Source organism: Rhinichthys klamathensis, unplaced genomic scaffold, assembly GCF_029890125.1.
Source record: "Rhinichthys klamathensis goyatoka isolate OS25496 unplaced genomic scaffold, OSU_Roscu_1.1 h1tg000874l_1, whole genome shotgun sequence".
Lineage (NCBI taxonomy): Eukaryota > Metazoa > Chordata > Actinopteri > Cypriniformes > Leuciscidae > Rhinichthys > Rhinichthys klamathensis.
In genome coordinates this window covers 162,501-186,232 of record NW_026607235.1, presented here as the reverse complement: position 1 = coordinate 186,232, position 23,732 = coordinate 162,501, and the positions used below count along the sequence as shown (strand labels likewise).

Sequence of the window (23,732 nt, the reverse complement as noted above, 5' to 3'; positions counted from 1 at the left end):
GTATGTAGATCTAAATCCAGAGGATCACTCATATCATGGTAATATATCATCATATTACAGCTCTGAAACGGTTACAGCACTACAGACACTATAGACATCAGTATGGCTAGACTAGCCTCAATGCTGGCTTTACACCACTGGGTGTCAGTATAGGCCAAACACGAGTGTCACACAACATCCTTTACTGCAAGGTTCTTCAAATCCGGTCCAGATAAGCAACTCTTTTGGATCTCTAGACCCCTACCTGGAGCTAAACTACACCTGAAGAAACAGAGAAGAAGAAGAGACTCACAAAGCGGGACAGGGCTGGACGTTGCAGGGCTCCTCCTGAGCGCTGGGTTTGGTGTTGCCGTCACACAGACCGATCGGCACGTGTGTGTGAGTGACCCGATGAACGCAGACGAACACGGAGTACCTGCTACCTGCAAACCAGGAACACATGCAGGTGTTGCACTAATCCAGCGGCAGACGCAGCACTAAACCAGCCCAGGGTTCCTTCTTCAGGCCGAACACGTCTGGCCATCTCCACAGTGAGACGCGGTTTTATTAATGAAAATTGCTTTTTGAAAACGCTCTCCAAAGTGGATAACCTTGAAAACGGTGTTTCCGTGTTGTAGTGTGGACTCTCAAAACGGAGGGATTTAAAACCGATGAATTAAGTTTAGTCATGTGACGCATATTGTACCGATATTGATGTTTATACCAGTGTAGCGCCTGTAATGGGCTAAAATATGTTACTTTGCTCTTCATATCACAGTCCTGCAAAGATGACAGCAAACGTACTCACATTTGCTAAACATGAGAGCAGTTTTAGCGTTTTACACCAAATATATAATAGTGAGTGAGACCCAAAGACCCAAATATAGTCTATTCATTCTGTTTCTCACGTGAATAGGGTAAAAATTTTAACCTTTAGATATCATCATGCAAATTACTGAGTTGATTAATTACATCAAGACAAACAAAAAATTTATTACAAGTTTTTACAAATTGTTTGTTAACATGGGCAAACGGTGCATAATTTAATTACGTATTTGCTAATTTGCATAAATACCACAACAGATCTAAACATTGGGTATAGCAGGTGAAGATGTCTTGTTGAATCTTGTTGACATATAACAGTAAAAGACTATACAGCTGTCACTCAGCCCTCACTCAGCCGTAACTCAGCCTTCACTCAGCCGTCACTCAGCCGTCACTCAGCCGTCACTCAGCCGTCACTCAGCCGTCACTCAGCCATCACTCAGCCGACACTCAGCCGACACTCAGCCGTCACTCAGCCGTCACTCACTCAGCCGTCACTCAGCCCTCACTCAGCCGTCACTCAGCCGTCACTCAGCCGTCACTCAGCCGACACTCAGCCGTCACTCAGCCGTCACTCAGCCGTCACTCAGCCGTCACTCAGCCGACACTCAGCCGACACTCAGCCTTCACTCAGCCGTCACTCAGCCGTCACTCAGCCGTCACTCAGCCTTCACTCAGCCGTCACTCAGCCGTCACTCACTCAGCCGTCACTCAGCCCTCACTCAGCCGTCACTCAGCCGTCACTCAGCCGTCACTCAGCCGTCACTCAGCCGTCACTCAGCCGTCACTCAGCCGTCACTCACTCAGCCGTCACTCAGCCCTCACTCAGCCGTCACTCAGCCGTCACTCAGCCGTCACTCAGCCGACACTCAGCCGACACTCAGCCGTCACTCAGCCGTCACTCAGCCGTCACTCAGCCGACACTCAGCCGACACTCAGCCGTCACTCAGCCGTCACTCAGCCGTCACTCAGCCGTCACTCAGCCGTCACTCACTCAGCCGTCACTCAGCCCTCACTCAGCCGTCACTCAGCCGTCACTCAGCCGTCACTCAGCCGTCACTCAGCCGTCACTCAGCCGTCACTCAGCCGTCACTCACTCAGCCGTCACTCAGCCCTCACTCAGCCGTCACTCAGCCGTCACTCAGCCGTCACTCAGCCGACACTCAGCCGACACTCAGCCGTCACTCAGCCGTCACTCAGCCGACACTCAGCCGACACTCAGCCGACACTCAGCCGTCACTCAGCCTTCACTCAGCCGTCACTCAGCCGTCACTCACTCAGCCGTCACTCAGCCCTCACTCAGCCGTCACTCAGCCGTCACTCAGCCGTCACTCAGCCGACACTCAGCCGACACTCAGCCGTCACTCAGCCGTCACTCAGCCGTCACTCAGCCGACACTCAGCCGACACTCAGCCGTCACTCAGCCGTCACTCAGCCGTCACTCAGCCGACACTCAGCCGACACTCAGCCGTCACTCAGCCGTCACTCAGGCGTCACTCAGCCGACACTCAGCCTTCACTCAGCCGACACTCAGCCGTCACTCAGCCGTCACTCAGCCGTCACTCAGCCGTCACTCAGCCGACACTCAGCCGTCACTCAGCCTTCACTCAGGCGTCACTCAGGCGACACTCAGCCGTCACTCAGCCGTCACTCAGCCGTCACTCAGCCGTCACTCAGCCGTCACTCAGGCGTCACTCAGCCGTCACTCAGCCGTCACTCAGCCGTCACTCAGCCGTCACTCAGCCGTCACTCAGCCGTCACTCAGCCGTCACTCAGCCTTCACTCAGGCGTCACTCAGCCTTCACTCAGCCGTCACTCAGCCTTCACTCAGGCGTCACTCAGGCGTCACTCAGCCGTCACTCAGCCGTCACTCAGCCGTCACTCAGCCGTCACTCAGCCGTCACTCAGCCGTCACTCAGGCGTCACTCAGGCGACACTCAGCCGTCACTCAGCCGTCACTCAGCCGACACTCAGCCGTCACTCAGCCGACACTCAGCCGACACTCAGCCTTCACTCAGCCGACACTCAGCCGTCACTCAGCCGACACTCAGCCGTCACTCAGCCGTCACTCAGCCGTCACTCAGCCGTCACTCAGCCGTCACTCAGCCGTCACTCAGCCGTCACTCAGCCGTCACTCAGCCGTCACTCAGCCTTCACTCAGGCGTCACTCAGGCGACACTCAGCCGTCACTCAGCCGTCACTCAGCCGACACTCAGCCGACACTCAGCCGACACTCAGCCGTCACTCAGCCGACACTCAGCCGACACTCAGCCGTCACTCAGCCGTCACTCAGCCGTCACTCAGCCGTCACTCAGCCGTCACTCAGCCGTCACTCAGCCTTCACTCAGGCGTCACTCAGGCGACACTCAGCCGTCACTCAGCCGTCACTCAGCCGACACTCAGCCGTCACTCAGCCGACACTCAGCCGACACTCAGCCTTCACTCAGCCTTCACTCAGCCGACACTCAGCCGTCACTCAGCCGACACTCAGGCGACACTCAGCCTTCACTCAGCCGACACTCAGCCTTCACTCAGCCGACACTCAGCCGTCACTCAGCCGTCACTCAGCCGTCACTCAGCCGACACTCAGCCGTCACTCAGCCTTCACTCAGGCGTCACTCAGGCGACACTCAGCCGTCACTCAGCCGTCACTCAGGCGACACTCAGCCGTCACTCAGCCGACACTCAGCCGACACTCAGGCGACACTCAGCCGTCACTCAGCCGACACTCAGCCGACACTCAGCCGTCGCTCAGCCGTCACTCAGCCGTCACTCAGCCGTCACTCAGCCGACACTCAGCCGACACTCAGCCGTCGCTCAGCCGTCACTCAGCCGTCACTCAGCCGTCACTCAGCCGACACTCAGGCGACACTCAGCCGTCACTCAGCCGACACTCAGCCGTCGCTCAGCCGTCACTCAGCCGTCACTCAGCCGTCACTCAGCCGACACTCAGCCGACACTCAGCCGTCGCTCAGCCGTCACTCAGCCGTCACTCAGCCGTCACTCAGCCGACACTCAGGCGACACTCAGCCGTCACTCAGCCGACACTCAGCCGTCGCTCAGCCGTCACTCAGCCGTCACTCAGCCGTCACTCAGCCGACACTCAGCCGACACTCAGCCGTCACTCAGCCGTCACTCAGCCGACACTCAGCCGTCACTCAGCCGTCACTCACTCAGCCGACACTCACTCAGCCGACACTCAGGCGTCACTCACTTCTGTTGCATCTGTTGCAATTTGTTCAAGGTTGACTCCCATTTTGGCTTAAAATGACTGGACGATCTCAGTTGTCATTAATGTCAAACTGTACGACAGTGAAAACACGTGAAAAACGGACGCACGCTAGAAAACATGTCTGGAGTTTTACATCATCAATAAAAGACTTGTTCGGTGATGTGAGCTGCGTTACACGCGGGATTGAAACGGTGGCTACAAAGAAATCTCTAACGCTAATTTTGGTCACAGTTTGTCTTGAAAAACGAAGACAAGTTGACGGTCGTCACAGGAGAGTCACTGCAGGACTGAGTCAAATCTTTTTTCGTCAGAGGTAAAGTTTGATCGCAGCGGCCATTAATCAGCTGTCGGTGAACACGTCAAGCTAACGATCAAAGACTTTTAGCCTAGGATCAGAGGATTCTTTTAGGATTTGCAAACTTTGTCTCAGACGGCCAAATCGTGTGTGAACCTGGCTTTACATCACTGCAAAAAATGCTTTTCTTACTTAGTATTTTTGTCTTGTTTCCAGTCCAAATATCAAACATTTCTTAAATCAAGATGCATTTACTAGATGAGTAAAAATGATATAAGATATTAAGTCTTGTTTTCTGGGGAAATAAATTAAAATTAAGTGCTTAAAACAAGAAAAATTATCTGTTTGAATTAACATGATTTTTCTTACTGGATTGGCAGATAATTTTGCTTGTTTTAAGAAACAACTCACTCACAACTTACTTTTGATTAATTCCCCCGGAAACCAGGACATAATATCTTATGTCATTTTACTCATCTAGTAAACGCATCTTGATTTAAGAATTTTTAGATATTTGGACTGGAATCCAGACAAAAATACTAAGTTAGAAAAGCATTTTTTGCAGTGCTGAATGAATCAGTCCAGTGTGTTTCTGACCTCTGCCACAGGAGGCGCTGCAGTCGGTGGAGCCGCTGAGCTTCCAGTTATACTCCCGGACTCGCTTTGAAGGCGGAGCTTCGGGAAGCTGATTATCCGGGATGGGGGGGGGATACTTGACCCCTGACCCCTCGTGACCCTCCAGGGTCGACCGGCCGTTCGCATCAGAGCCCGTCTGACCGTTCACAACATTTACTGAGGAGCAACACAAGATACAGTGAACAGAATGCTGTCATTTTCACATGATAGAGGAATAAAAGGCAACAGAGCAGTGTTAATTTTGTCAGCAAATTTTGATTTAGTTTTAGTCTTAGTCTTTTGACTAAAATGCCATTTAGTTTTAGTCATATTTTAGTCATCTGAATTGTTTTAGTTTTAGTCTAGTTTTAGTCGACGAAATACAATAACATTTTAGTCGACTAAATCTACAGTAGATTTAGTCGACTAAAATATAATGGGTTTAGTTCAATTGTAATGCGTTAATTTAGAATTTCTCTAAAATTTCCAAACCCATATACTCCCGGAGAAAACATCTATTAACCTATTAATATGAATGATTTTTAAGTTTGAACATGCAATACAGATACAGATTTAACTACTGTTACTTAAAAAATATCTTAAAATGAAATAAAACCACTTTTCCTAAAGTACAACACAGTCTTCTTTACAATGAATGATATATTTATTCCTTATAACTACTTACACATCATTCTTTATTCTTTCAAGCAGACATATTTATTTGTATGAATTAAATATAATTAATCCTTATTAAAGCTATTAACAAACAGTGAATGCTTTTCTCTTTTTCTTTTGTTGCTTGATCAAAATTAAGGACACGGACCGCATTAGGTTTATTGCCACTGTCACTTTAAGACGTCGGATCGTGTCCAATGACATGCGGATACAATTGCACTGATGCACATCCGACACACTCACAGTTTAAGACATAACCAGCATAGTTTACATGAATACTCTCCAAAAAGGACATTTAGACATACTGTTGTGTATTTCTCCATTCAGACACGAAAGAGAGCTCAATTCAGTAGCCTACTCGCGCGCTGTAGGTGTATTGTGCATGACTGCACGCTTCGGGTTAGGTGTGTGCGCACAGAAAACCGCACCGAATAGAGCTCTTTTTTGCATCGTCACTCTTATTCAGAGATCTATATGTCTGCTCTACTCATTCTCCCAGACGTTCACATTTTTTAACGTTTTATGACCGCGGGGTAGATCACGTTACAGTAGCCTACAAATGTGCGCATCTACCACACACGCAGGACATCAGTTCTGACGGATCGCTTCCCAAATCGTCACTATCTAACATTTTCGTCTAGTTTTTATTCTTTGACGAAAATGTCAATAGATTTTCGTCATAGTCTTTGTCATTCAAAACTAGGTTTTATTTAGTTATCGTCTCGTTTTCGTCTGTGAAAAAATGTCGTTGACGAATAATTTTCGTCGTTATTTTCGTCAACGAAATTAACACTGCAACAGAGAAGCGTGTCCGGATTGACTCACCGTCCAGCCGGGTCTCTTCCGGACGCTGGGCATCGACTGCGTTCTCTGACGGCATCAGGAACTCGTAATGGACGCCTGGATTGGGTTGCTGGTAGATCATCTGAGCAGAGGCACACATCAGGGATGAGGAGAAACTGCACTAACACTTTATTTTGATGGTCCTTTTAAACATGTACAGTAACTTTACAACTACATGTCAACTATCGGGGCTAATTATAATATTAACATAATAATAAACATTACAATAATAATTCAGTATTATATTGCAATAACATAACATTGGGTTTCAAGAATCCGGATATGAGGTGTTGAAGTGTCACTCACATACACATCCAGGATCTCATTGGTCGGGCCGTCGGCCAGGAGCGACTCTCCGCTTCTGCTGCTGATCTCATTGGGCCGCCGGTACATGAACATCGTTCCCACTCCCTCGTACATTCCTGGACGGTCGATGGCCCAGTTTCCATTAATAATGGATCGGCCAGACCGACTGAGCAGAGCTGCACACACACACACACACACAGTAGCTGGTCAGAGTAATTGTTGCTGACAGAGGATTTCAGTGCTTCTAACACACGCTGACATGCACATAAAACTCAAACCCCTCGCTGACGAACATGTAACACACGTTCAGTGAACTCAGCCTGATGAACCTGTACTGCGCTCAGGTCACACACACACACACAGACTGAGGCCATCGCCCGGGTCATCTTTGCTCTTGGTGTGGGAAGTTTATTGAATCCTGTGGCTCATAAATCAGGAGAGGGAAAAACGGACAGAATTTTCCATCCTCCACTGAGTTTGTCTAGTCGAGTCTCCTTCATTTATACAGCGCTTTAACAATATAGAGTTTCACAGCAGCTTTACAGTGATAACAGGAGATTACAGTAACTGAGAGTGTTTAGGCTTTACAGCAGCTCTAGAATAAAGTTATTGTCCAGATAAAGTTAGTTTTGATTGATTCACTTCCGTCGCAACGATCATTAGTGATTAACTTAGCGGCGGCTAACACGACATCTGGTCCAGTCCACGACTGACACCGGAACATGTTCAGCTACTGGAAACCAGCAGAGAAACCATCACAGATCCGATGATGGAGAGTGTGTTTGTGTGAAGAACTGGTCGCTCGCTTCCGCTCTCAGCGTCAGTCTGTCACACTGTCTGGGACTTTAACGAAGCGAGAGACTGAAATACATGTTATATAGTTCTCCAGAGTCTGAGCTGGGCTGTAATTTAACAGATCTGATGTGTTTTACCAGCAGGGGTTTAAACTCTTCTAAAACAGCAGCTTCAGCGTGCGGTTATCACGATAGCTATAGTTACAGTTATCTGGTAATATAGTTACTATAGTTATCATAGTGGCTTTCATTATAGTTATTATATTTATGGTGATAGTTATCGCTATAGTTATCTTCATTTTAGTTTTCGTCAGTTTTCGTTATAGTGTACTCAGTATCGGCCTTTGCTATGTTTCTTTGAAACGGGTCCCCGAACACTTCTGAGTATACTGTAACTAAACTATAGTTATCATTATAGTAATCACTATACTTATCGTTATAGTTATCAGTACAGTTATTGCTATAAATATTGTTATAGTTATTATAGTTATCATTATAGTTTTCACTATAGTTATCAGGTACAGTTGTCGCTATAGTTATAGATATTATAGTTTTCAGTATAGTTTGCGATATAATTTCAGTTATAGTTTTCGTTATAGTTTCAGTTATAGTTTTCGTTATAGTTTTCGTTATAGTTATAGTTATCAGAATAGTTGTTATATTAATCGTTAGTTATTGTTATAGTTTTAGTTACATCATACTTATCAGTATAGTTGTTATAGTTATCGTTTTAGTAATCGCTATAGTTTTCGTTTCGTATTTTAATTATTTTTCGTTATAGTTTTAGTTGTACTTATTGTTAGTTTTAGTTATAGTTACATATCAGTACATTTTTTCGTTAAAGTTATCGCTATAGTTATTGTTATAGTTATCATAGTTATCGTAATTGCTATAGTTTTCGTTATAGTTATCATTATAGTTTTTTATAGCTGTTTATATTGTCATAGTTTTAGTTATAGTTATCAGTATATTTTTTCATATATACTGATACTGATTTAAAGTTATCAGTTATCGCTATATATTGTTAGTTATTATAGTTATCATAATTGCAATAGTTTTTGTTACAGTTTTAGATACAGTTATAGTTATTACGACTTATTATAGTTATCGTTATAGTAATCGCTATAGTTTTATTTATAGTTATCATTATAGTTTTCGCTACAGTTTAAGTTATCGCTATAATTTTCGTTATAGTTATAGTATGTTACAGTTTTAGTTATCGTTATTATAGTTTTAGTTATCGCTATAGTTTTCTTTATAGTGATCATTATAGTTTAAGTTACCGTTATAGTTTTCGCTATAGTTATTATAGTTTTGGTTATAGTTTTAGCTATCGTCATAGTTATCGTTCTTGCAGTGAATGGACTTTTACTCACCCAGATAGTTCCTGCTCTTCACCATCTCCGTGACGTTTATTTTGGTGGCTCCCGGTGGAATCTCCACGATCTTGTGATAGCCCACTTTGGCCAGGCTGTGTTGAAACAGGCCCGAGACGAGCTTACATGCGCTGTTATCCCCTCCACACACGCCACATTTATCAGGAACCTTCCCAGAACCCAACAGGTCGTCGCAGCCGGCGCTCTGCCACAGAGAAACACAAGAGAAGTCAGTGACCTCTAATAAGGGGCTTTCGCTCCAGGTAGTTCTAGACACTAGCCACCAGGGGGGTTCCTCGAGAACTAATGGTTCCGCTTAGGAACTTTTTCCTGGTTGCATTCTGTGGCGAGCAGGACGAGGCCGGTGGCGTGATTGATAATGAGCGACACCTGCGCGGAGGAGCGGAAGCATAAAGGAGGAGCGACGACAGTGAAGGATGAGAAAGGACCAGGCCTGGATTTTATTTGTGTTTTGTTATATGTGACAGTAGTCGTCCGTGAGCGGCTGCAATTTGTATTTGTATTTGTTTATTTTACGTTTATTAAAGTTTTTGAATGTTCGCCGATCCCCGCCTCCTTCTTCCCACAACATCTTACCTTGCTACACATTCGCAGCGCCAGTAGGAACTCTGAAGTGACGTAAGCCGTGCTTGTTGTTGTGACTTTTATTTTGACTGTTCATTAGTTTATGATCTGTCTATCAGTCCTGTCTAACACGTTATTAGATTGAACTGTTATACACAGAAAGTAGACAGTAATGAACAGTTATTAGCGTATGGCGTGTGTTGATGCCCAGTGTTGCTGAGCAGAAATACATCATCATGTTTCTCTCGGTCCCTCAGAGTTTCTCCTCAGTGTAAAGATTAAGAGGCTCATCTATCTCTGTTTTACATGTTCATAGAGTTAGTTTGTGGAGTAAATATATAGGCTACACTCACCGGCCACTTTATTAGGTACCCCATGCTAGTAACGGGTTGGACCCCCTTTTGCCTTCAGAACTGCCTCAATTCTTCGTGGCATAGATTCAACAAGGTGCTGGAAGCATTCCTCAGGGAGTTTGGTCCATATTGACATGATGGCATCACACAGTTGCCGCAGATTTGTCGGCTGCACATCCATGATGCGAATCTCCCGTTCCACCACATCCCAAAGATGCTCTATTGGGTTGAGATCTGGTGACTGTGGAGGCCATTTTAGTACAGTGAACTCATTGTCATGTTCAAGAAACCAATTTGAAATGATTAGAGCTTTGTGACATGGTGGAAGTAGCCATCAGAGGATGGGTACATGGTGGCCATAAAGGGATGGACATGGTCAGAAACAATGCTCAGGTAGGCCGTGGCATTTAAACGATGCCCAATTGGCACTAAGGGGCCTAAAGTGTGCCAGGAAAACATCCCCCACACCATTACACCAGCACCACCAGCCTGCACAGTGGTAACAAGGTATGATGGTTCCATGTTCTCATTCTGTTTACGCCAAATTCTGACTCTAACATCTGAATGTCTCAACAGAAATCGAGACTAATCAGACCAGGCAACATTTTTCCAGTCTTCAACTGTTCAATTTTGGTGAGCTCTTGCAAATTGTAGCCTCTTTTTCCTATTTGTAGTGGAGATGAGTGGTACCCGGTGGAGTCTTCTGCTGTTGTAGCCCATCCGCCTCAAGGTTGTGCGTGTTGTGGCTTCACAAATGCTTTGCTGCATACCTCGGTTGTAACGAGTGGTTATTTCAGTCACTGTTGCCCTTCTATCAGCTCGAACCAGTCTGGCCATTCTCCTCTGACCTCTGGCATCAACAAGGCATTTCCGCCCACAGAACTGCCGCTCACTGGATGTTTTTTCTTTTTCGGACCATTCTCTGTAAACCCTAGAGATGGTTGTGCGTGAAAATCCCAGTAGATTAGCAGTTTCTGAAATACTCAGACCAGCCCTTCTGGCACCAACAATCATGCCACGTTCAAAGTCACTCAAATCAACTTTCTTCCCCATACTGATGCTCGGTTTGAACTGCAGGAGATTGTCTTGACCATGTCTACATGCCTAAATGCACTGAGTTGCCGCCATGTGATTGGCTGCTTAGAAATTAAGTGTTAACGAGCAGTTGGACAGGTGTACCTAATAAAGTGGCCGGTGAGTGTATAATCTGTGTTTACACAGCTTTTTAATGATGGCGGGTGCTGGTGTTTTGCGTGCGTTCGGCCAATCAGAGAACACTAACGTCACTGTAGTTCCTATAGCGCTGGGTTAGACCGACTCTGAAGGAGTAAATTAGTAAAGGAGTTCCTAGAGCTAAAATCGCTCCTAGTTCCTGCGGTGCGAACAAACACACCAACAGCCGCCCCTCCGTTGCGAAAACCCCTAAATAAACTCGCACACATGTGACCTCTGCTACACTGAGGTCAGTAGCGTGTGTGTAAGACCTGCACTGAGGTCAGTAGCGTGTGTGTGTAAGACCTACACTGAGGTCAGTAGTGTGTGTGTGTAAGACCTGCACTGAGGTCAGTAGCGTGTGTGTAAGACCTGCACTGAGGTCAGTAGTGTGTGTGTGTAAGACCTGCACTGAGGTCAGTAGCGTGTGTGTGTAAGACCTGCACTGAGGTCAGTAGCGTGTGTGTAAGACCTGCACTGAGGTCAGTAGCGTGTGTGTAAGACCTGCACTGAGGTCAGTAGCGTGTGTGTAAGACCTGCACTGAGGTCAGTAGCGTGTGTGTGTAAGACCTGCACTGAGGTCAGTAGCGTGTGTGTGTAAGACCTGCACTGAGGTCAGTAGTGTGTGTGTGTAAGACCTGCACTGAGGTCAGTAGCGTGTGTGTAAGACCTGCACTGAGGTCAGTAGCGTGTGTGTGTAAGACCTACACTGAGGTCAGTAGTGTGTGTGTGTAAGACCTGCACTGAGGTCAGTAGCGTGTGTGTAAGACCTGCACTGAGGTCAGTAGCGTGTGTGTAAGACCTGCACTGAGGTCAGTAGCGTGTGTGTGTAAGACCTGCACTGAGGTCAGTAGCGTGTGTGTGTAAGACCTGCACTGAGGTCAGTAGTGTGTGTGTGTAAGACCTGCACTGAGGTCAGTAGCGTGTGTGTAAGACCTGCACTGAGGTCAGTAGCGTGTGTGTGTAAGACCTGCACTGAGGTCAGTAGCGTGTGTGTAAGACCTGCACTGAGGTCAGTAGTGTGTGTGTGTAAGACCTGCACTGAGGTCAGTAGCGTGTGTGTGTAAGACCTGCACTGAGGTCAGTAGCGTGTGTGTGTAAGACCTGCACTGAGGTCAGTAGTGTGTGTGTGTAAGACCTGCACTGAGGTCAGTAGTGTGTGTGTGTAAGACCTGCACTGAGGTCAGTAGCGTGTGTGTGTAAGACCTGCACTGAGGTCAGTAGCGTGTGTGTAAGACCTGCACTGAGGTCAGTAGCGTGTGTGTGTAAGACCTGCACTGAGGTCAGTAGCGTGTGTGTGTAAGACCTGCACTGAGGTCAGTAGCGTGTGTGTGTAAGACCTGCACTGAGGTCAGTAGCGTGTGTGTCTAAGACCTGCACTGAGGTCAGTAGCGTGTGTGTAAGACCTGCACTGAGGTCAGTAGCGTGTGTGTAAGACCTGCACTGAGGTCAGTAGTGTGTGTGTGTAAGACCTGCACTGAGGTCAGTAGCGTGTGTGTGTAAGACCTGCACTGAGGTCAGTAGCGTGTGTGTGTAAGACCTGCACTGAGGTCAGTAGTGTGTGTGTGTAAGACCTGCACTGAGGTCAGTAGTGTGTGTGTGTAAGACCTGCACTGAGGTCAGTAGCGTGTGTGTGTAAGACCTGCACTGAGGTCAGTAGCGTGTGTGTAAGACCTGCACTGAGGTCAGTAGCGTGTGTGTGTAAGACCTGCACTGAGGTCAGTAGCGTGTGTGTAAGACCTGCACTGAGGTCAGTAGCGTGTGTGTAAGACCTGCACTGAGGTCAGTAGCGTGTGTGTGTAAGACCTGCACTGAGGTCAGTAGCGTGTGTGTAAGACCTGCACTGAGGTCAGTAGTGTGTGTGTAAGACCTGCACTGAGGTCAGTAGCGTGTGTGTGTAAGACCTGCACTGAGGTCAGTAGCGTGTGTGTAAGACCTGCACTGAGGTCAGTAGCGTGTGTGTAAGACCTGCACTGAGGTCAGTAGCGTGTGTGTAAGACCTGCACTGAGGTCAGTAGTGTGTGTGTAAGACCTGCACTGAGGTCAGTAGCGTGTGTGTGTAAGACCTGCACTGAGGTCAGTAGTGTGTGTGTGTAAGACCTGCACTGAGGTCAGTAGTGTGTGTGTGTAAGACCTGCACTGAGGTCAGTAGCGTGTGTGTAAGACCTGCACTGAGGTCAGTAGCGTGTGTGTAAGACCTGCACTGAGGTCAGTAGCGTGTGTGTCTAAGACCTGCACTGAGGTCAGTAGCGTGTGTGTAAGACCTGCACTGAGGTCAGTAGTGTGTGTGTGTAAGACCTGCACTGAGGTCAGTAGCGTGTGTGTAAGACCTGCACTGAGGTCAGTAGCGTGTGTGTAAGACCTGCACTGAGGTCAGTAGCGTGTGTGTAAGACCTGCACTGAGGTCAGTAGCGTGTGTGTGTAAGACCTGCACTGAGGTCAGTAGCGTGTGTGTAAGACCTGCACTGAGGTCAGTAGCGTGTGTGTCTAAGACCTGCACTGAGGTCAGTAGCGTGTGTGTAAGACCTGCACTGAGGTCAGTAGCGTGTGTGTAAGACCTGCACTGAGGTCAGTAGCGTGTGTGTGTAAGACCTGCACTGAGGTCAGTAGCGTGTGTGTAAGACCTGCACTGAGGTCAGTAGCGTGTGTGTAAGACCTGCACTGAGGTCAGTAGTGTGTGTGTGTGTAAGACCGTTATAGACATCATCCTTGGTCTGTACGCAAATATAGTTGTCGTTATAGTTACCGTTATAGTTATCGCTAAGGTTACCGTTATAGACATCATCCTTTGTCTGTACGCAAATATAATTATCGTTAAGTTACCGTTATAGTTATCGCTATGGTTACCGTTATAGACATCATCCTTGGTCTGTACGCAAATATAGTTATCGTTATAGTTACCGTTATAGTTATCGCTATGGTTACCGTTATAGACATCATCCTTGTTCTGTACGCAAATATAGTTGTCGTTATAGTTACCGTTATAGTTATCGCTAAGGTTACCGTTATAGACATCATCCTTTGTCTGTACGCAAATATAATTATCGTTAAGTTACTGTTATAGTTATCGCTAAGGTTACCGTTATAGACATCATCCTTGGTCTGTACGCAAATATAGTTATCGTTATAGTTACCGTTATAGTTATCGCTATGGTTACCGTTATAGACATCATCCTTGGTCTGTACGCAAATATAGTTGTCGTTATAGTTACCGTTATAGTTATCGCTAAGGTTACCGTTATAGACATCATCCTTTGTCTGTACGCAAATACAGTTGTCATTATAGTTATCGCTATGGTTACCGTTATAGACATCATCCTTGGTCTGTACGCAAATATAGTTGTCGTTAGGGTTATCGCTATGGTTACCGTTATAGACATCATCCTTGGTCTGTACGCAAATATAGTTGTCGTTAGAGTTATCGCTATGGTTACCGTTATAGACATCATCCTTGGTCTGTACGCAAATATAGTTGTCGTTATAGTTATCAATATAGTTATCATTATAGTTACTGTTACAGTTATCATTCCTGATCTGGACGCAAATATAGTTGTCGTTATACTGTAGTTATCATTATAGTTACCGTTATAGTTATCATTCTTAGTCTGGACGCAAATATACTTGTCGTTATAGTCAATGTAGTTATCATAATAGTTACCGTTATAGTTACCGTTGTAGTTACCATTGTAGTTATCGCTATAATGATCATTCTTGGTCTGGACGCAAATATAGTTATCGTTATAGTTCTATTTATTGTTTTAGTTGGTTATAGTAATTATAGTTAACGTTGTTGCAATAGTTATCATTATAACTTCCATTTAGTCTGATCAAAATCCCTTCAGACACGAAATACAAATGATAGTAATGACTTTCAGGGATGCAAGCAGGAACTTCCCAAGAGGACCTGAAGGAAGCATCAGACATGAATCCAGGTCATGTCGTTCCCAAAATCTCTCTTCTCTCTCTCTCTCTCTCTCTCTCTCTCTCTCTCTCTCTCTCTCTCTCTCTCTCCCCCCTCACTCTTTCTCTTTCTATCTCCCCCTCTCCCTCTCTCTCTCTCTCTCTATCTCCCCCTCACTCTTTCTCTTTCTATCTCCCCCTCTCCCTCTCTCTCCCTCTCTCTCTCTCTCTTTCTATCTCCCCCTCTCCCTCTCTCTCTCTCTCTCTCTCTCTCTCTCCCTCTCTCCCTCTCTCCCTCTCTCCCTCTCTCCCTCTCTCCCTCTCTCTCTCTCTCTCTCTCTCTCTCCCCCTCTCCTCTTCTCTCTCTGTGGGACATCCGGCCTGTTTGGCACCCGGAGAAACACCAAAACACGGATTTCAACATTCCTAAAATTCCCTTCAGACTCGCCGCTGAACGACAGCTGACGGTGTTTGGTGATTTTAGTGGATGTGTGAAGTGGCTTCTCCTGTAGTTCATCACATCAGCTTCTGCTCTGAGAGGATATCTCTCTGCATGTAAACATCATCATCATCCTCCTCTCCTGAAACACCACACCTCTCGAGTTTCCGGCGGGATCAGCGCCTCGTCTGATATGTAATCTCCTTTCTGAAGTCCATCAGCAGTAAAAGCTCTTTGAACGACCCCGGTTTGTGGTTCACCAGCGAGAACGAAGCAGTCGGACTGACCTGAAGGCTACGGTTACAGGCGGCCCGGGATATATTACACTCCATAATGGGCGAATTCAAACAAAAGCACCTTCACACACGAAGAACACACACATTTGTGCAAAACCAATGCACTCGATGGAACACACACTCTCTGAAATCGTTCTGAATTTATTGATATTTCAAGCCCTCCATTGAACCATCACAATTATTACAGGTGATTCGAACAAAGCAGCTCTTTGTGTGTGTGTGTGTGTGTGTGTGTGTGTTCAACATTCTCCCATTCACCTGGATCTTGTTTATACTGAAAATTCACATTCTAACTTCTGTAGTAATAAATAAATGCAGTTGCTAGTGTCTGCTAGTGCTAGTGGGCTGCAGGAGTTCCCACAATGCACTGGGCTACACGAGTTCCCATGATGCACTGGGCTGCAGGAGTTCCCACGATGCACTGGGCTGCAGGAGTTCCCACAATGCACTGGGCTGCAGGAGTTCCCATGATGCACTGGGCTGCACGAGTTCCCATGATGCACTGGGCTGCACGAGTTCCCACGATGCACTGGGCTGCAGGAGTTCCCACGATGCACTGGGCTGCACAAGTTCCCACAATGCATTGCAGGAGCCAGGAGCTTATGGACAGACTGTAAGCCTTTCAATCAACACTTTCCATCCAGCGTTTCCTTCACGAAGCCAACAAACCGACACGAGCTCTCAGATCTCTTAATCTGCCGACGGCCGGGAAACATCCCAATGTGTGTCGATGAAAGGAATAATCGAGAGCGGTGATATTCAGTTCATCCTGACTGATGCATGAAGACGTACAATATAACAAAGCATCTATGAACCCTGAGATTTACTAACCCTACCTTAAAGGGATAGTTCTCCCAAAAATGAGAATTAGCCCATGATTTATTCACCATCAAGCTATCCTAGGTGTTTATAACTTTCTTCTTTCAGCCCAACTCAGAGTTATATTAAAAATATCCTGTCTCTTCCCAGCTTTATAATAGTAGTGAATGGAGCCTGAGATTTTGAAGCCCATAAAAGAGCATCCATCCATCATAACAGCAATCCATACGACTTCAGGGGTTAATCCTAGCAATCCTCTGACCCAACGCATGACCTCTGACCCAACGCATGACCTCTGACCCAACGCATGACCTCTGACCCGACGCATGACCTCTGACCCGGCGCATGACCTCTGACCCAACGCATGACCTCTGACCCAACGCATGACCTCTGACCCGACGCATGACCTCTGACCCGGCGCATGACCTCTGACCCAACGCATGACCTCTGACCCGGCGCATGACCTCTGACCCAACGCTGGACCTCTGACCCGACGCATGACCTCTGACTCAGCGCATGACCTCTGACCCAGCGCATGACCTCTGACCCAACGCTGGACCTCTGACCCGGCGCATGACCTCTGACCCAACGCTGGACCTCTGACCCGACGCATGACCTCTGACCCGGCGCATGACCTCTGACCCAACGCTGGACCTCTGACCCGACGCATGACCTCTGACTCGGCGCATGACCTCTGACCTAACGCTGGACCTCTGACCCGGCGCATGACCTCTGACCGGCGCATGACCTCTGACCCGACGCATGACCTCTGACCCGGCGCATGACCTCTGACCCAACGCTGGACCTCTGACCCGACGCATGAACTCTGACCCGGCGCATGACCTCTGACCCAACGCTGGACCTCTCACCCGGTGCATGACCTCTGACCCGACGCATGACCTCTGACCCGGCGCATGACCTCTGATCCAACGCATGACCTCTGACCCGACGCATTTTCGTTACTTTATAGAAATAAATGGGGAATCATCTAAATGGTAAATGGACTGCATTTATATAGCGCTTTCACAGACCCAATGGCCACCAAAGCGCTTTACATTTTGCCTCATATTCACCCATTCACACACTGACGGCGGTGTCAGCCATGCAAGGCGCCATCCAGCTCGTCGGGAGCAGCTGGGGTTAGGTGTCTTGCTCATGGACACCTCGACACTTGGTCAGGTGGAACCGGGGATTAAACCACCGACCTTCTGGTTTGTAGACAACCTACATGAACCAATGAGCCGCTGCACTAAAGGTGAATATTGTCTAGTAGCTCGGAATCCCTTAAAAATACAAAATAAGAAAGAATAAATATTATTGAGACAACATTCATTTTAAACAACTAAAACAAAAGACATTAAAAAAGTATACACTAAAACTAACCCAAACCAAACTTATATATATATATATATATATAAAACGAATTAAAAAATTAACAAAACCTATAATAGTATTACTAAAATAAGGCTGCCTCAAAAGGATGAGGACACTTTAGAGCTCATATAACACTCATATGTGTGTCTGTGTAAACCGACAGAGAATATATATAATGAGAACAGAGTGTTTTCCTCCAGTGTAAACAGCCTGTGTCTGTATTAGTCTGACAGCGAGTCACATTCCTGTAAAAGTTCATGTGGACCCCATGTGGAGGACGAGCCCAGCAGCAGACGCTGGTTTAGGAGTGTGACCGCAGGGTTTATAATGGGCGAGATAACAGCCCCTGTTTCACCGCGGTAAACTCCAGCGCTGGAGCCACTGTAATTACCTTCAGACTGAGTAACCAGCTGACGACTACAAGGCCAGTTTATATCTCAGGCTTTTCTTGGCATTACTTGTTTTGTGTAAAATGCTTTAGGAATATTGTGTGTAAACACAATTATGCCAATAAATACTTTCAATTGTAAACTGCAATCGTTAAAAAAAACACTTTTCTAAGTTGAAAGCCTCTGTTTATGGAAGCTTGTTTCCACCACAGAATACAATTTTTTATAAAAAGGTAATTGCAACTTTTTTGCTCACAATTCTGACTTTTTTTCTCACAATTGCGAGTTATAAAGTCAGAATTGTGTTATAAAGTCAGAATTGTGAGATATAAACTCGCAATTGTGTGTTATAAAGTCAGAATTGTGAGTTTATATCTTGCAATTCTGAGAAATAAAGTCAAAGTTGTGAGATGTAAACTCGCAATTGTGAGATAAAATCTTTTAAAATGTTTTATTCTGTGGCGGAAACAAGCTTCCGTATCTGTTACTGTTCTACAGTTGAAGAAAATAAGCATAAGAGATCATGATATTTTCCTGTTGACAGAATGTAAAGTTAAAGCCATAAATCAGCCGCGGTCTGAAGCGAGTCGTGTGATTTACGGCTCTTCTGAGCGCTGAGGGAAACGCGCGCCGAGGTCGAGGTCATACGCTGCAAAAAATGCTTTTCTTACTTAGTATTTGTGTCTTGTTTCCAGTCTAAATATCTAAACATTCTTAAATCAAGAAGCATTTACTAGATGAGTGAAATGACATAAGAAATTCTGTCTTGTTTTCTGATAAAAAAATAAAAAAATAAATGAGTTTTTGCTTAAAACAAGCTAAATTATCTGCCATTGGGGTCAGAAAAATAATCTTGTTTTTCATTTGAATTAAGATTTTTTTTCTTACCTCATTGGCAGATAATTTTGCTTATTTTAAGCAAAAACTCATTTATTTATTTTTATCAGACAACAAGACAGAATGTCATTTCTCTTAAGAATTTTTATATATTTGTCCTGGAAAAAAGACAAAAAGACAAAGTAAGAAAAGCATTTTTTGCAGTGTACGAGTGTAAACACACACATAAAGCGCACTGAAATAGCCAGCGGTGGCACTGGGTTTCTCACAGCTGGCACACACACTCACACACACACTGAACCTCTCCTTCTTTCATCTCTCAGATCCTGTTATTACAAAAGCCCAGCGATGACATTTAAACGGTCGTTTCTGCAGCGTTTGCCGTGTTAATGATGGGAGGGGAAGCGCTGTAGGAAGTGAACGTGGCCTCAGAAACCATGTGTGCGTTATTCACACCCGAGAACACACCGAGCGTCACAATCCCTCTCAAGGACGCTCGTTTAATGTGCTTACGAACAGCTAACAGCAGGACCATGCATACAAGAGTCGTCCAAAGCAGAGCTGAGGGATTTATACCACACAATGATTCATATTTGTGATCATGCATGTATTCAGTGAATAAAATACTTTACAAATGAAAGGCGATTCATCTATAATCATTTCTTTCTATTTTTATTGATGCATCTTGATGGACTCAGATGATTCGTGTCAAATAAAGTAAAAACAGATTCACTAGTTTCTTCAAAACTCATGAAACAGATTCACACTGTAAACTCTGACTGGATGTGAAGTCGTTCCCTCTTCATCTGTTTTGCACATTTGTGTAATTAATATTAATGTGGTCTAAAGCATCTGCGCCTGACAAACACTCCTTAAAACTATTTGGATAATATATTTGCATAAATATTCAGTGCTCAAACTAAAGGCAGTATGCAGAATATGACTGATAATAGTCCAGCTCGAACGATCTTAAAGAGAAAGATCTTTAAAAAAAAAGTTTGTATAAATGTGAATGTGAGTATATTCCCTGAGAGCTGGAGTTTCTTTGACACGTGTGATCGAAGGAAACATGAAAACACACAGACCTGCGACCACGGCTTCCCCAGGACTCGCATCTGCAGACACACGAGCAGCAGCGGAGCGACGGCAGACAGCATCATGACACACACACACACACACACACGCACACACACACGCTCTCTCTCTCTGTGTGAATGTGTCGTCCTCCCGGAGCGAGGTTACATGAGCCGCACAGACAGTGTCTCTCTGAACGACACACACATGTGAAAGCTGAGATGCTGGAGGAGGAGGAACAGTGTAAGAGGAGAGAGAGAGAGAGAGAGAGAGAGAGAGAGAGAGAGAGAGAGAGAGAGAGAGAGAGAGAGAGAGAGAGAGAGAGAGAGAGAGAGACACACACACACCACATATGAAACCATCTGCACTGACTGTACTTTGGAGGTAGAGAACAATTACCATATTCATATATGGTTTATATGGAATTACCATGCCCAAAACAATGAATTATTACAATACTGTGTCCAAAATACTGCGGTACTGTCTGAAAGATCCATGTCCATTAATCAAAGACAGTAATGTTAGCTGGACTTTAACAGACAGGATGAGACATGAGCAGAATCACACGGATGAGAAGAATACTGGTCAAACGAGAGGTAGCAATAAATAAAAAAACCAGCAACACCCTGACAACCACACAACAACACCCTGACAACCACACAGAACACCCTAGCAAAACCCAGGCAACCACACAGCAACACCCTGACAACCACCCAGAACACCCTAGCAACACCCTGGCAACCACACAGCAACACCCTGACAACCACCCAGAACACCCTAGCAACACCCTGGCAACCACACAGCAACACCCAGACAACCATCCAGAACATCCTAGCAACACCCTACCAACCACACAGCAACACCCTGCCAACCACCCAGAACACCCTAGCAAAACCCTGGCAACCACACAGCAACACCCTGATAACCACACGGAACACCCTAGCAAAACCCTGGCAACCACACAGCAACACCCTGGCAACTACACAGCAACACCCTGATAACCACCCAGAACACCCAAGCAACCACACAGCAACACCCTGACAACCACCCAGAACACCCTAGCAAAACCCTGGCAACCACACAGCAACACCCTGATAACCACCCAGAACACCCTAGCAACACCCTGATAACCACATGGAACACCCTAGCAAAACCCTGGCAACCACACAGCAACACCCTAACAATCACCCAGAATACCCTAGCAAAACCCTGGTAACCACACAACAACACCCTGATAACCACACAGTAACATCCCGACAACCACCCAGAACAACCTAGCAACCACAGAGCAACACCCTGATAACCACACGGAACACCCTAGCAAAACCCTGGCAACCACACAGCAACGCCCTGATAACAACCCAGAACACCCTAGCAACACCCTGGCAACCACACAGCAACGCCCTGATAACAACCCAGAACACCCTAGCAACACCCTGGCAACCACACAGCAACACCCTGACAACCAGCCAGAACACCCTAGCAAAACCCTGGCAACCACACAGCAACACCCTGACAACCACCCAGACCCTGGAAACACTCTAGCAACTACACAACATTGCAATTAAACTCAGAAAACCTCAGACTTGCAGAGCAGACACTGACAGAAAACCCTTCTGAATCACTGTGTCTGCTCAAGAGGAAATGCTTGCGGCGTCATTTACATTTCAAATGAGTGAAACTGATTCCCAACACTATAAAGTGTGATGTAAAACATGCGAGCGATTGTGAAGCTGCAGCTGAATGTGAGAAGCAGGCGCTGACGTCGGCCCTCAGGGGCCCTGATCTCTCAGACACTTCATCACCGGGAGCTCCACAGACACACTAAGTAACACACTTAGTAACACTTAGTAACACACACTAATGCACACTGATCCACACTAACACACACTAATGCACACTGATCCACACTAACACACACTAATGCACACTGATCCACACTAACACACACTAACACACACTGATCCACACTAACACACACTAATGCACACTGATCCACACTGATCCACACTAACACACACTAATACACACTAATGCACACTAACGCACATTAATGCACACACCAACACACACTGAAGGGGGTCGCACACCGGACTAGAGGAGCACAGTGCAGCGCCGCGCCACGTCTAGGACAACTCCAGGTATCGCACACCGGACGCGCACATTCTAATGGCGCGAGCACAATTTTGAATCATTATTTATTTTTTTATGTTCATTGAATAATAGTTGATGTTTGAACGTTAATCAAGTAAAAGTGTCTATCACGTTGAGTCTGTTATTTTGTTGTAACGTTATCCGTTGTCTAGGCCAGTGGTTTTCAAACCTGTCCTGGAGGACCCCCAACACTGCACGTTTTCTTTGTCTCCCGAATCAAACACAACTGATTCAACTCATCAGCTCATTATGACATGGGTTAATGAGCTGATGAGTTGAATCAGTTGTGTTTGATTCGCATAATTGTCACATAATACAATAGTATTTATTTAGCTAGCGTTTAGCTAACCCGAGTGAAAACAGCACGGGGTGAAGCCATGTACATTACCGACGATTTGAGACAAATAAAGGTAAATTTAATATAAAACTATGCAAATGGCGCTCTGTGGCGCGGCAGGGTTTTGAACAAGGTCCTGAGCCGTAGCTGGGCGCCGCGGACAGACGCCGAATGGCGCCGCCGGTGTGTGTACACTCATAGAGAATAATGTGTTCGAGAAGCGGCGCTGCGCTTCTCGTCCGGTGTGCGACCACCTTTACGCACAACAGATCTTGGAGAAGGTGAAGACAATCTTTAACAAAATATTAGTACAAGTAGGAGCTTAAGCTTCAAACTGAACCAAATGCTACAGCTTACGTTTATTTGAAATGAAGTTTGCAATTTTTTGCAAACTTCAACAGATCATGTCAAATATATAACATTTTTATCTGATTTTCTTTTCTTTTTTTTATGTGTTCAAAAACAAGCTACTTCTCTCTGAAAGCACATGAGATTTATATAGAAGCTTGGAATAAAATAATAAAAAAGGTAACTTTTCTCACAATTCTGACCAAGTTTAGACTCAGAATTGCAAGATAAAAAGTTAGATTTAAGTTTTTGATTTTTTAATTCTATGGCAGAAACCAGCTCTCACAGATTTGTACCTTTCTTGCTCGTGTAAACATCAGCAGGAGCCGCTGGGTCTCTGCTCTGCCTGTTCCTGATGCTCACTCACTCACCGATGCTGTCGCACACACACCCTCACACATCCATAATTCAGCATATTTACACTAATGCATTTGGCAGATGCTTCTATCCAAAGGTATATATTATATCAGTTCATGCATTCCCTGGAAATCAATCCTGCTGTTGCTGCCATGATCTGCAGGAGCGCTGACATCAATATTATTTACTCAGCGCTTTTCATCATGCACATCGTTTCAGTGCTGCTTTACAGAAAAATAATATCCGTAATAATGTCTAAAAATCTGTGAGGTCCTCATTTACAGCACCCTGGCAACCACCCACAACACCCTAGAAACA

General features: G+C 45.8%; 1 protein-coding gene across 1 annotated transcript in view; it reads right to left on the bottom strand.

Moving 5' to 3' along the window:
- LOC130078440 (thrombospondin type-1 domain-containing protein 4-like) overlaps positions 1-23,732 on the bottom strand; it is a 63,756-nt gene that overhangs the window by 8,856 nt on the left and 31,168 nt on the right. The window contains exons 8-12 of the mRNA XM_056243954.1: positions 8,941-9,145; positions 6,771-6,946; positions 6,447-6,546; positions 4,929-5,123; positions 293-422 (exon numbers count right to left, since the gene is read on the bottom strand). Coding sequence (XP_056099929.1) covers positions 293-422; positions 4,929-5,123; positions 6,447-6,546; positions 6,771-6,946; positions 8,941-9,145 — 806 coding nt within the window. The remainder of the gene's footprint in view (positions 1-292; positions 423-4,928; positions 5,124-6,446; positions 6,547-6,770; positions 6,947-8,940; positions 9,146-23,732) is intronic.